At 48.5% G+C, this 13070-nt stretch overlaps 6 protein-coding genes across 6 annotated transcripts; 2 read left to right on the top strand and 4 right to left on the bottom strand.

The window, feature by feature from the left end:
* Nucleotides 1-545: 545 nt before the first annotated feature.
* Nucleotides 546-1763, bottom strand: MAA_00156 (uncharacterized protein; the record flags this gene model as incomplete). The annotated part of the gene is made up of 3 exons (XM_007818154.1): nt 546-992; nt 1051-1635; nt 1686-1763. 3 exons carry the CDS (start codon nt 1761-1763, stop codon nt 546-548), a joined length of 1110 nt encoding a protein of 369 aa, XP_007816345.1.
* Nucleotides 1764-2853: 1090 nt separating this feature from the next.
* On the bottom strand, nt 2854-3630 carry MAA_00155 (uncharacterized protein; the record flags this gene model as incomplete). The annotated part of the gene is made up of 2 exons (XM_007818153.1): nt 2854-3209; nt 3270-3630. The coding sequence occupies 2 exons, from the start codon at nt 3628-3630 to the stop codon at nt 2854-2856; spliced, it is 717 nt and encodes a 238-aa protein (XP_007816344.1).
* A 2171-nt stretch (nt 3631-5801) lies between these two features.
* MAA_00154 (tri14-like protein) lies at nt 5802-6894 on the top strand (the record flags this gene model as incomplete). The annotated part of the gene is made up of 2 exons (XM_007818152.1): nt 5802-5968; nt 6018-6894. The coding sequence occupies 2 exons, from the start codon at nt 5802-5804 to the stop codon at nt 6892-6894; spliced, it is 1044 nt and encodes a 347-aa protein (XP_007816343.1).
* Nucleotides 6895-7568: 674 nt separating this feature from the next.
* MAA_00153 (fungal specific transcription factor) lies at nt 7569-9694 on the bottom strand (the record flags this gene model as incomplete). Its single annotated transcript, XM_007818151.2, has 3 exons — nt 7569-8669; nt 8730-9194; nt 9248-9694. 3 exons carry the CDS (start codon nt 9692-9694, stop codon nt 7569-7571), a joined length of 2013 nt encoding a protein of 670 aa, XP_007816342.2.
* Nucleotides 9695-10688: 994 nt separating this feature from the next.
* Nucleotides 10689-11018, top strand: MAA_00152 (START-like domain protein; the record flags this gene model as incomplete). The annotated part of the gene is made up of 1 exon (XM_007818150.2): nt 10689-11018. One exon carries the CDS (start codon nt 10689-10691, stop codon nt 11016-11018), a length of 330 nt encoding a protein of 109 aa, XP_007816341.2.
* An 814-nt stretch (nt 11019-11832) lies between these two features.
* Nucleotides 11833-12123, bottom strand: MAA_11657 (uncharacterized protein; the record flags this gene model as incomplete). The annotated part of the gene is made up of 1 exon (XM_011412572.1): nt 11833-12123. One exon carries the CDS (start codon nt 12121-12123, stop codon nt 11833-11835), a length of 291 nt encoding a protein of 96 aa, XP_011410874.1.
* Between the last annotated feature and the right edge of the window lie 947 nt (nt 12124-13070).

Raw genomic sequence — 13070 nt, 5'->3', positions numbered from 1 at the left:
TAAGATTTTTAGTTATTAATAATTTAAATTATATTTAAAGCTTAATTTTTAAATATTTTTATTAATAATTTTTTAAGCTATATAAGGCTTTTTATTAGGGAAGTATTAGCTTTTTAAATAAAAGAATTTATTTTAAGTTTAAAATCTTAACCTTAAGATTAATTTTTCTAGTAAGCTTATAGCTAGTATTATTTGGCATCGGATATCTCTCATCGGGTAACCGAGAATTCTTGCAAGTAAATTTAGTCCCGCCGAATAGCTCATAACCCAAGGAAATTTTAATACCAAGTTAAAGGTAGTAGAATCTTATTACAGAAACGATCCGTGCCAAAGAAGAACTCGGCTCCCTGTGACGAGTATCGTTGACGTATCCGACGCGTAAATAAAGTAGATCCAAAAATTCCTTCTTGTCAAAGGCACTTATTGACACATACTGCACGAATTTGATTCGAAATCTTCCAAACCATGTATTTCTCTCCCGTACACGCTTAGGCTTCAAAACTCAGACTATGGGAGCGCCATATCCCCCTTTTAGCCACATAGTCTCAGTCATCATATATGATGCCCGAGCCCTCGGTGACAGCACTGTTGATCTGGCTATCTACAGTTAAACTGGTATCTGAAGTCGCCACCAAGACAGTCAAAGCAGACTTGAAGTCAGTCCTTCCCAGCAGCAACTGGCCATCTAGCTCATTGTTTGCCGCAACAAGAACCGTCTTTTCCTTCTCAGTGAGCTCATCTAGAACAATGAACAAGTTGTAATTCATCTCTGATCCACCCGGGAAGCGACTGCGCACAATAGCGTCGCATTCAACGGCGGAGGCTCCAAATAGGACGGATGGCACTTCAGGCGCTGAATCTAGGTGCGTGTCTGCTTTGCCCGAGTGAAATGGTGCTTCGCTGATGGAAGTAACAAAGGCCATGGAGGGTCCTGCAATGTCTTCATCGCCCCAGTCCTGGTCATAAGTCTCTTTGAGGAATTGGTTTAGAGTCTAAGGAATTGTCCCAGTCAGCTAGAGAGCGGCGGTGATGAATATGCCAACAACTCACCTCGAGGCTGATCTCTGCGGTTTGGAAGATGGGGAAGTAGGGAATGTCCGTGTCTGGGTTTTCTGGCCCGCTACCTTCGTCCCAGTTTTCATGGGGAGGGTAGTCGCCGACATCTATACGCTTGGGTCTGGATCGAAACTTATCCACCCGTTGCTTGCTCCAAACTCCGCCAACCATTGCGGCTTCATTTCGCAGGTCGCGTATAACTTTTGTGAGCTGATTTTCTGAAGCTGCTTCGATGGCTGCGAGGCCGTGGGTGGCGGATGCCAGTTCACACCGGAAAGCAATTTGGATTTCATTACTCTGCTCGTCTTCTCGTCCATCTACTGCGATTTGGCAAGTTTCCCCATCTTCCGCTGTCGTCTCGTCAAGAATGACGAACGATTTATGACTCATGTCGCCATGTTGTCTCGACTTGGCTGCGTCCATAAATTCACCGAGTAAATCGTAGGCATCTGGGAGATCTGCGGTGAATGGAGTTTGGAACGAGTCAATCTTATCGTCATCTCGGTTTGATATCAGCTCTGATAGATCCCTTTTGGCTACCAGTACGAGTCCATCGTGGGAGAGGAGGTCCCTCAAGACCTGGTAACGGTTAGACTCAGACTGAACTTGAGGTGCTCGGTGCGACAAACTTGGGAATCGATGTCTGCAGTGCAGACAATCGGGAACTTGACGTCTTGCGAGGACTGGCTGCGCAATGTAACACCCATGATCAAGGAAGTACGAGAAAAGATTGTCCGTGTGATTACTTTTCCAATAGAATCGGATCGGTATTGGATGGCGATTTCGTTTGTTGGATGATGTTTCGCTGAGTTGCGTTGGCTGACTTGACATTTGTTGTTGTACGAGCCGCAGAGCGGAAAGCGGCGGCGCAAAGACCATTATTATACACTGTGCACAGTGGACCATTGATTATGTTGCATTTATGATTTATGCAGGACAAATACACCACGTCATACGCCTTTGTTCATCTTGAATAAATGTGGAGAAGCATGTCTGCTGAAAGTCGCGAGCGACATGATGACAATCTTGTTGCACAACCAGCCCCCAAATGGCTGCACCCAACATGGGACACACTGTCTCCTTCGTTCCTGGGTCTCGGTCAGAACAAAGGATTTAGATCGACCTGCAACTGGGGTAACTAAATGGTTGGTTGCGCTGCCACCGGCGTCTCACTTGTGACGTGTGTCACGGCTGAAGCTGAAGCTGACTGTGCTGTAAGCATTGATGTGGCACCATGATCGAGATCGTCAAATAAAAATAATTGCTCATTGTTGACACATCAATGGAGGTGGTTTTCGACCCTTGCATACTTGTAGTCCGTCATCATTTCTGTTCATTGGGGGCCGAATGGAAATCAAGCATGAGTAGTAGATCGAGAACGAACGTTCAACTTACTTCAAGGCCAGCATTCGAGTTTGTCCGCCTTCAGTCTACTGAACCTACCTACATCCGGTCGTCGTACTTGAAATTGAAGTATATGAGCTTTGGAGAAGCATCAAAGAAGTAATAGTCACGCACTGGATTTATAAACCCACAAAACGAATATGCGCAATTAGTCCCCTTATGTTCCATTGGCATATGACAGCTATTGCTGATTTTATCTTGATAACGGAAGTTCAATTCAAAAATGAGGTTGCGCTACACCAAAGAAGAAAATTGCACCCAGCTAAGTGTTTTCAGCTCAAAGAAGGTGATGAAAAACGAACCACCCGTTGCTTGCCATTTCGACTGGCCTGATAATCTTGTCTGGCCATTCTAAGAACCTGTATCAAAACAGGTTCTGGTAGAGTTCATTGTCTATTCATCATCCTCAATCTCGAGGTCATCCTCTCCATCAACATCTCGAGCCTCCACCTCACCATCATCCTCGTCAAAGTCCTCCGGAAGTTCAACATCGTCAGGAATATCACGGCTTGAGACCCGAGCGCTATCACCATCTTCAGAATATGACCCAATGTCACGAACAACCTTGGGGCTGGCAGCCAATGTCCAAGGGCCATTAGGGCCGCCAGACACAAACTGGTGACCATCGTTCCGGCACTTGGGCTTTGGACCACACCAATCTTCGGAGAGCTTGCTGATCTTGTCCCACTTTGTGTTCCATTGCTCCCCGTTCTTACTAGTAGCAATACCTCTAACCTTGCGTCCTTGCCCTGGAACACCGCATTAGCTTCACACTTGCGTAGATGGTGAGAGGGATGACAGGTTCTCACTTTGCTGCTCTTTACCAGGCACGCATCGAAGAGCAACCTTCTTGGCGAAGTCACTTTGACCTCCCTCCTTGGAGGATGCATAAGGATACTCGTCAGGGGAGTTGCCTCCCTTCCAAGCCCAACCCTTCTTCTTGCAAGGGTCCTTGTCGTAACCCCATTTCTTGCGGTTATCATCACCGTACTTTTTGGCATTAGCCTTGGTTTGACCTCCGCCGTGAAGGGTTGCAGAGTTCCCTTGACATTTGATTGCCCAGCAAGTATTAAGACAGATTTGCGGTGTCTTTTCACAATCGTAAACTACGCCTTTAGCGGCGGCTGAGCCGACAAGGAGAATAACTGCTGCAGCGAAAGAGACGTGCATTGTGAATATAGGCAGATTTCGAATGAGCAAAAACTTGTAATGGCTTGGGTTGAGTGTCTGGATACGCAGACGGCAAGTTTCGGGGATTTTAGACGATTAAATACTTTTACGACTTTCAAGACAATAATGCACTTTAGCTACGAGATACCTTCCCTATAAGACAAGTCTTACTTGCATATCCTGAGTCAGAAAACAGCCAAGGCGCAAACATACCTCGATTATTCTTGTATAATCTGCAAGCGATGGCTGACTGAGCATTTACTAAGGGCTTGAAGCTGCGGTCTTTAGCCTATGAGGATATAATATTGGCCTGGATTCTCAAGCATGAATGCGATGGGATTGAAAGGAATCTCTTGAATCCTTTTCTGGTTACACTTGGGGGCGAGCTGCTAGTCCAGGTAGTGCAAGATCGAAGATGTATTGACACCATCGATGAGTTGCACGCATCTACAGCACTGACGTATTAGGTCTGAAACTTAATTATTAGGTGGTCTTATGCTCTTTTACAGAAAAATTAATTTTTTCATCAAAGACGGTATTAGGAGTTATCGCGAATCAACATTTTACCCTTCAAAAACCAGATATTCCTGACGCCGAAAAATCGCTCATCCTCGATGCGGTCACCATTCGTAACACGAAACTGATCACGCAGTCCCGCATTGTAAATCTCACATGCATTAGTGGCTATGCATGTAAGCTGCATAACCTGTAAGACCCTATTTTCAGATTAGTTCATGAGGTTGACTGATCTAGAGAAATCATGCAGAGGGGGGAATATTTAGACCAACTGCAACAACGGTTCTAATATGATCAAGTACATCATATGCTGGTGCCATATTGTAATGGCCAATACGGTAGCATCAGTAAGCCTCGTAGCTCAAAACAAAGTCAGCATTGCCATGACTGAGTGCCAGCATCACATAGGCACATGATTATTAGCGGTTCATCGCTCCCGCCCAGGTACAGCGTTCTGGCCCCCGAATCCCACAGTCAGTGACGATCACAGGATCGAGTCGAATTCCCAACTGAGGAGACTATTATGGCATGTTTGTTTTGCTGAAACACTATGGATATTAAAATTCAAGGGTCATGACACGATTGACAAATAACTTCCAAATACGGCGATGATTTACTTTCCTCCAGCAGAGCTTGTCAGCCTTGTCTTTTAAAAGCAGAAACGTCGTACCTCATGGAAAGTAGCCTAGCTGAGGAGCACTCAGCTCTGCCGGCACGCCGAACCGAGTTGCTGCATAAGAATTCCTCCCCGTCATAAAACGGATATCCAGCACGTTGGGAACCGTAACTAACCACGCAATACACCATGAACCTCCTTTTATTATAACAAACTTATAATTCTCTCATGAAGCCTCCGAGTCTCTTGCCATTTTATTTCCGTCGAATTTTATAAATTATCAGGCTATATCCAACGAAAAAGGACCGCATTAGTAGATTCAGCGTCTGGTGGCAAACAACCAAGCCGTATGTTTATAGAAAACTTCTCAAACATCGGCTAAATTACATTCCTGAGTAGAATAAGGTAATTGGAGGACGCTGTCGATGGTCCCTTTCAGCTGTGGCTACCCCCTTCGGCTCGGACCCCATCCATCACCGACGCCGACCTGCCTCAATTCTTGATGTCGGACGGCTCGGCCGCCGAAACTATGCAGTAATCACCTCACGCCTGAATAGAACTCTCTGCATCTGGAGACTAAGCATCCCTGGTTCCCCTAAAACAACTCCTTGGCACTGGTAGTGACAAAGTGGACGGAATAGACGAGCGATCCAGCCACCGAGTAATCGGTCCGCCCGCCGGCAGATCCGCTTGCTCATACACCGGAATTTTGTCTATCATCATTTACCGTATGGTTATCGCCGCCAAGGACGGTACATGATTCGTGGTCTAACCCATAGAATGACGGCCACGGCTTACTCGGACAAGTTATGATTCTGTGCCGCAGTCCGATTGGAGAGATTACTGCCGCCTCACTGAACAGACATGAATGGCAGGCGATTAGCTACTACGTACATGTCGACGTATTCCAGAATTCGTAGACAGCTGCCAACTCATTAAAGGGGCCCTGCTGCCGAGTATAATAGGGTTACCTTGCCACCACTAAAGACAGTTTCTCAGACTCATCGTAGAGCTTTGTTTGCAAGATTACATATCCACCATGCGCATTTTCGTCAGTGCTACGCTCTTCACCGTTGCGGCTGCTCGTGCTTGTCCGGGACGGATTAGCTGTTTCTCGCCGCCACCTGGAGATGTGAACATCTCGTCATTTCAACTGTATCCGGAAAACGCATGCTTTGACACAAAAAGATGCGTCGCATATTTGAGGTAGGACTGAGTTTCTGAGGACGTACCACGCAAGTATTAATGTTCTCAGCGTTCTATTCAACGCTTCAGTCGCAGTCTATGATCCAGCCAAGAATGACGTGACAAACATTATTACCTTCCCGGGTCTAACTGGCAACCCTGCTTTGCATGCCACTGGCGTACGAGTCGATCCACTTGATCGCCTCTCTGTGGTGATTAACGCTGGTGCCGCGTTTGACACCCTTGGGAAAGATATATCTGGCGATAGCTTCCTCGTCAAGTACGACTTGAAGACGGGGCAGACAGTCTTTAAGGTAAACTTGACAGCTGTTTCACACGGCTTATACGGCGGGTTCCAAGACGTTGAACATAATAAGGAGGGAGACTCGTTTGTGTTAGGAACCTACGGCAGCAGCATAATCCGAGTGAGCACCAATGGCAAGCACATCGTCCCATGGTTCGTCGGTACCACTCCAACTTCCAACGTTGGCTTTACTGGTCTCGCTACGAGCGGCCACAACCTCATTGTTGTCGACCAGACGGACGGGCAACTGTACCGCTTCGACACTCGTCGTGAAAGGGGAGAGCCAGTCCGAATTCCCCTCGGCCGTGGTAATGAGACTATTGGGAGGGATCTTGACGCCGTCTACATGCCACCGCGGTATAATGGCAGAATCATCCTTGTCTCTGACCTTGATCTCGGCACTGTCGTGCTTCGTTCGCGAGACGCGAGCTGGAATTCTGCCGAGAGGCTGGGGAGCATTCCAAGTCCTTATCACGACCAGGGTGGGATTTCGGTTGCTACGGTGCAGATTGGAGACAGGATTTACTCTTCGAATTTGTTTTTGGGTGAAACAAATACGGTCCCTGACGAAAACGACAAAAACAGGACGGACAATCCATTGCAAGACATTTCTGCCGAAGTCGACAGGCTTTCTTTGTTGTAATGCCGGTTTTTCTTGTCTAACAGCGGCGGTTTTTGCGGGTAGTATATGGCTTAGTTGCCGCACAAGGCTACTTCTGTTGATTTAATACGCGGATTCGACAGAATTGCTGGATATTATTGAATCCCTGTGACCAGATGTTGGAAAGGCTAGCCAGCCACACTGCTCTCATTAGGTGGCTAGGGAACCATTTGTAATCGATTTCTCGTAGGATAGAAGTAGGAGCAATAATACATCTGTGAGAAGAGCTTACTTAGTTGGTAGCAAGTCTCACGACGTCACATCAGTCTCGAAACACCATTAGAGACCAAACCGTAGAGAAAAGACCCCTGGTGTGACAAGGGTTCAACAAGGAAGGCTTGGAGCAATAGCTCAATTTATCTAATAACAGTCTTTGGTATCAAAGGTCCTTAGTTTCCCTCAAGGCCTCGTTGACCAAAGACGTGTTTAAATACAAGAAGTCAGTGAAGGACTTTGCCCTAGGTCCCGTGATCGTAGCCTTTGTGTAACCGTGTGATATTAGGCCATTTCCGTGTGACACATGGCTTGAAAAACCGCGAGGTTACCGGTAGCTAACTGCCCACATACCCTTTAACGGAGAAAATCTCCGTCTCAACACGGTACTTTTCATCTCCTTTCCCCTCAAATACCACGCCCGTCTTCCCCCTGGCACAGATTTACGAGATCCCAGGGAACTCGGACTGAGGGATATTCATCTCATCGAGTAAGTTGTTCCAAATGGAGATGGGCAGAAAACCGCTTTGCTCGTACAAATTTTGCATGCCAATCTGATCATCTAATCCACCTTGGACACTAATAGTTCCGCGACTATCGCTCTGTGTAGAAGGAGAGGCCCCATCCAGTGCCAGGTTTCTATTCGAAACAGATCCCCTCATTGCCTCAGCATTCTTCTTGAGACGCTGAAGAACAATACATTTCGTGTTGGAGCTCGTCCCCCCTTCTCTAAGCGTCGATTCCTCAATCTCAAAAAGCCTGTAGACATTCTCCCACGCTCTGTCGGCGTTGGGTCCATCCGGCCGGACATACAGGTGCCACAAGACGTATAAAAGTACATGGTACTGGGGATAACTGCGAAGCCACCATCTGTATTGGAGCAGGAGCTCGTCCGCCCAGAGCCCCATGTATATCTCTAAACACCGGCACGCCGCCACGATATTCTCTTCCGTGGTCATTACGTCTCTATGCCCAGGATGGTCCATATTGACCAGCTGCTGACGTGTGACAAGGTCCACTTTGTGAACCATCAAGAGCGCCAGTTGCATAGTCATCTTGTGCAACGGGATAGACGAAGAGCAAGAACTCGTATAGGCATGGACTTGGTCTCTAAGCCGATCCATCATATCCCGTCTAGCAAGCTCCTTGCTGTTCGAATCGCTCGCCGATGTAAACAAACTGTCCAGACGGTGGACGGTTTGTGTGATTTCCATATTAACAAGGTGAAGGCTCATCCTTGTCCACCCGGCCTGCGGCGGTGGCAGTTCCCTCATGTCAGGGTGTAAGTCTTCATCGTGTATGTTCAGAGGCAACTTTGTGTCGGAAGGCGGCAGCCAGCATGACGAACTGATGCCGTGGTCTTCCGCGGCCCGGTTGTCTCGGGCAAGCATGTGCCACCAAAGGCGCCGTCGGACCTCTGCCTCGAAGGGGCGTAACCCCAGGTTAGACCCGTCTCTGTGCAACCCTATTGACTGGGCGATTCTGAGGGCAAGCCCGTTCAGGATCCAGGAGCTTCGTCCGTGGCTGTGTGTTCTGCTCGCTGTCTGCAGGGCACTAGTCAGCTTCGTTGCGTGTTTGTTGCCAGTGGACGATAAGATACATACCAGATATATCGCCAATCCCTGCAAAAGGAGCAACGTTGGGTGTTCCAAAATGTTGGCCGCGGATAAGCTCCGCTGAAACTGATGTCTAAAATGACGCAAGGCTGTGAATCGATCCAAGCCGAGGACATGCTGGACCTCGTGGTTCTCTAGTGTTGATGTAGCGGCGAAATACACTGCCCCGAGAACTACTGAAGCATCTTTGGAGACGGCGTTGGGTTCTCGAATGGCCTCAAAAAACAAGACTTCAGCTGTTGGAATATGTAGTATCTTGATGGAGGGGTCGACATTTTGCGTAAATATTCGCCACAGCTCCAGGGCTCCTCGAGTCAACAGCTGCCAACTGGTATTCGTGGCATCTGCTGCGATAGGAATCGACGAGGTGCCCATTAGACCAAGCAGTGTATCGCTTGCTTCTACTTGGTTTTCATCTTCACTCCTCGGCAAAAGCGACGGCTGGTCCTGGTCCTTGCACAGCATTAGCCACACAGCCCAGATGCATTAGTCCAGTTCCCATTTACCTCCTCTATCGCACGAGTTGTGAATAGATCATCAAAGTACTGGCTTGAATTCTGGTTGTGGAGCAATATTTTCGGTGACTGGCGCTCCTTGGGCCGCGGCTCATGGTCCGCAAAGGCCCTGCCTGGCACCGACGGCTGCACAGACGGGGCGGCGTCTATTGTTGCAGCCGTGATGGTCTTCTCCAAGCTGGACAGGCGGGACGCGACGTCAGAAATCGTCGTCTTACGAACGCGGCCAACTGCCTGGTTGGAAGGTGGATATGCGCACAACGAGCCGTTTCGCGTACACGCCGAGCAAGGTGACCGTCTGTCGCATCGGACTTTTCTCCGGTGGCACACGGTGCAAGACCGATCGTGTCGCCGGGGCGGACGCGCCGAGGTTGGCATGTGGTGCGGCGGCTGTGGCTCGGCCGTCCCATCCGTCAATCGGCCAGGGAACGAAACCATGCCGAGGATAATGACAAAAGTACATCACTGCAATGAGTGACTATGACAAGGAGTGCTTGTCCGAGTGGCATCTTTGTATCGTCAGCAGAGGTCGGGCTCGGCCAAGAATAGAGCCCGAGCCGAAGTGGATGACCAATACTGCTTCGGCACAGGTGGGAGGCGGTCGGATGACAAGCGGATATTACAACGTGGATAATATGACTGTAAATTCCCGGCTAACTACTCTAGTTCTGGTGGACAAAAAAGCCATAAAGAGAGGAAGAGGACATGACTCGTAACGTCTCGTAGGTTGCCGACGACCAAACGAGGTGCATGTAAATTGGGACGTATGGGCACCACCTGGTCCACGATGAACTTTCATCAAGGGGGGGGGCGGGTGCCGACTGTAAACTCAATAGACTCTAGAGAACCATGTGCAGGAGTGGAAACTTTGACTTGTCCAATGTGACTGGACGCCCTTTGTCTTGGACATCTGCGCCCATTTGGTCCGCCTTGGATCCGGAAGTGGATCGCCGATGCGGCCCCACTACATCCATGTGTCGGTCTCGGCGCCGGAAGGTGCGCCGACACCGAGGGATATGCCTGCTATAAAAAACAGCTGACTATACGGCTGTGCTTGGCAGCGCTCGCACGGCTACAACTTTCCTTGGTACTCCGTGGTAGTTCGGCGCCCGAAGCCTACAAGTTGGACAGTATTGCCAGTGCTACGCACGTATGAGATTCACAGTTGCCTCGACACACATGCCCCTCTCATTTCCTAGCCGACGACTGACATAAAACGTTCCTCCGGTTGCTGGAAGAAGAGAAATACGCTAGTAAGTAGTTACCAAATGACACAGGCTTACGTGCCACCGGCTCTGTAACAAAACTAGCTGACAACAAGAAGAGAATGGTCCCGGTGACAACGGTTATTCAAGATATCGACGCCCCGATTGGGGAGGTTTGGGGTATTGTTTCGGCCTGGGGCTCAGAGAGGCTTTGGTTTCCAAACATTATGGCGTCAAGTGTTGAAGGCTTTGGGATTGGAGCAGTTCGCACATTGACATTTAAACCGGGAGAATTCACAGTCTCGGAGAGGCTGGAAAGCGTCGACCCCCTCACACATACGATTTCCTATGCTCTTGTACGAAACCCCGACCACCATAGGGCTAGGAATCCCCGTGGGAGGCTTGTTTTGGACAGCCTTGCCGCTACGAAAACAAGATGCACATGGTCCTCCGAGGCGGAATGGGTTAGCGAGGACTTCAAGGCTGACTTTGCCAAATTTATTCACGGCATGTACAGTGAGGCTATTGATTCCATTGGCAAATTGCTAGCTACTTGATAGCATGGATGTCGGCCGGTATCATCACGTGCATAAGATAGGCGCATTGGCTAAATCTTTGTTTAGGAGCTCAAAACTCTCAAGAGAAAGTGTGAATTTGCTATAGGTGCTGTAAAAGAAGTCTAATTTATCTGTGGAAATATTCACGTAAGAAATGCATTTAATAATTCGCAGGATATGGGATTCTAGCTCATTCCTTGAAAAGTATCGATATGCAGCACAAGTTATTGAAAACACAGGGGACAAGACAAGGCACCATAATATTAGGAAATTGCAATACGTAGACTAAAATTAGACAAGGCGATGAGATTTTCCGACTCGCCACTCCCCTATCCTCTCAAGCCTTTCTTACAAAAATGAGGGCGTATGCCATCTTTGCCGGGAACTTGTGCCAGTGACACAGCTGCGTCTCTGGACAACACCAAAACCCGGTTATCATGTCTCCAAAGTCTATCCAGAACCCCATGAGGAATAAATCGCCGCGTCATGTGCAAGCAGTAGCAACCACAGCCGCGGGGGGTCATTCCACTCTGCGCGGGCTTTGGCATGGAACTGGCTGCGGTATTTAGCCTCTCAAAATCCAGCTGTAGATGTAAGCCAAGTCGAAAAAAAGATGCACTGGAGCCAACCGACGCCAATATTCGATTACTCGATACAACAACCGACGCCCATTCTAGCACGCATCTCAACGTATCTCATACCCCACGACTAACCCTAATGACTGTTCTCTCCCTTCACATTCCGCAATTGCTCGTAGAAGCTCGTCTCTGGACTACATATGGTCTTGTATTAGCCCCGGCCTGTCTGGTGGCAACTATCGAAACGGCATGCTTACCGTGTACTGGGACGCGATGACAATCGACCAGTTTGGTTTGGTACCAGGTGGTTTCTTTGACATCCCGGGCATGTTAGCGCCTACTCCCTTGGATATTTTACAGCACAAAGAGTAGCTCACTCGTCTCTCCAGGCATCGCATGAGCTTATTCCGGACCTCCTGAATGGTATTGGCAGTGTCGGAATATCCCCTAATATCGGTCGAGCCAGCGAGTGGGTGGGCCATGGCCAGTCCTGCCATGACGGCGACGAGAGCAATTGGACTCTTCATGTTGATAGCTTGACGACCGAAGTACAAGATCTGTGTGGGAGTATCGTTTACTCTGTATTAGCGTCGCCAAGTCAAGTTGTTGAATACAAAGTACGTGTGAAGTGTCCACGCAAAGGTTCAAACTTGGGGGGAGCTTTGGTTCTATTTATACGATCCACTTGTTTTGGACAAGTGGTCTCTATTCCCATGGACTCTAGAATCTTGATACTGGCCTCCATAAAGCGCAGAGCTTAGCCTTTGACGCGGCAAACGTACAAGTCACCTGCATCTGTAGATGGCGTGAGGGTGTCCACCAATCCTGGAGCCTGGCCCGCCGTCAATGATGTTTTTTTTGTAGCAGAAGCGACGATCTAGAACCTGTGTCTTACGTTATATGGGAGCAACTCTCTGCCTATTTGATGGACGATCCACATATCTCGTCATTATTTATTTAGCATCTGTCAACGAGTCATCAATTGCGTCTTCTACCCCAAGTTGGGGCATTGTCACAGAGTTCAGACTAGGACTAGTCACGAGGGTGAAATTAGAAGCGGGCTAACAAATCTACTATGTATGATAGTAGTCCTTTACCCCTTTTTTTTAGGAGACTACCCCATTCTCGCAACTCGTCAGCACGCGGGCTCTACCTTGTTTAGTAACATGAAAAGGCTTCAAGTGTAGTGGGACGCGAAAGTATTCGACCAGAATCGGTGCCCAGCAATCCCATCCGAATGAGAGGCTATTATCTGAGAGCCCCTACGCGTTTACCCTCCCGTCGGCAACATCTTTTCTCGCAACGTGCCTGCGGGCGGTGACATGGTGACCATCTGCACTCACGGGCATTTTAGCAAGCAAAAATAAAGTTTTAATTCGTTTCAATGGTCAATGGTGAGTGGTCTCATAACCGGGTCCACAACCTCAAATATAGCCCGTGACAAATATAAAGTGTTGCCGCAGAAGGGCGTTTT

The sequence above is a fragment of the Metarhizium robertsii genome (genome assembly GCF_000187425.2).
Source record: "Metarhizium robertsii ARSEF 23 chromosome Unknown MAA_Scf_12, whole genome shotgun sequence".
In the NCBI taxonomy this organism is placed as follows: domain Eukaryota; kingdom Fungi; phylum Ascomycota; class Sordariomycetes; order Hypocreales; family Clavicipitaceae; genus Metarhizium; species Metarhizium robertsii.
This window is presented reverse-complemented; position numbering and strand designations above follow the sequence as displayed.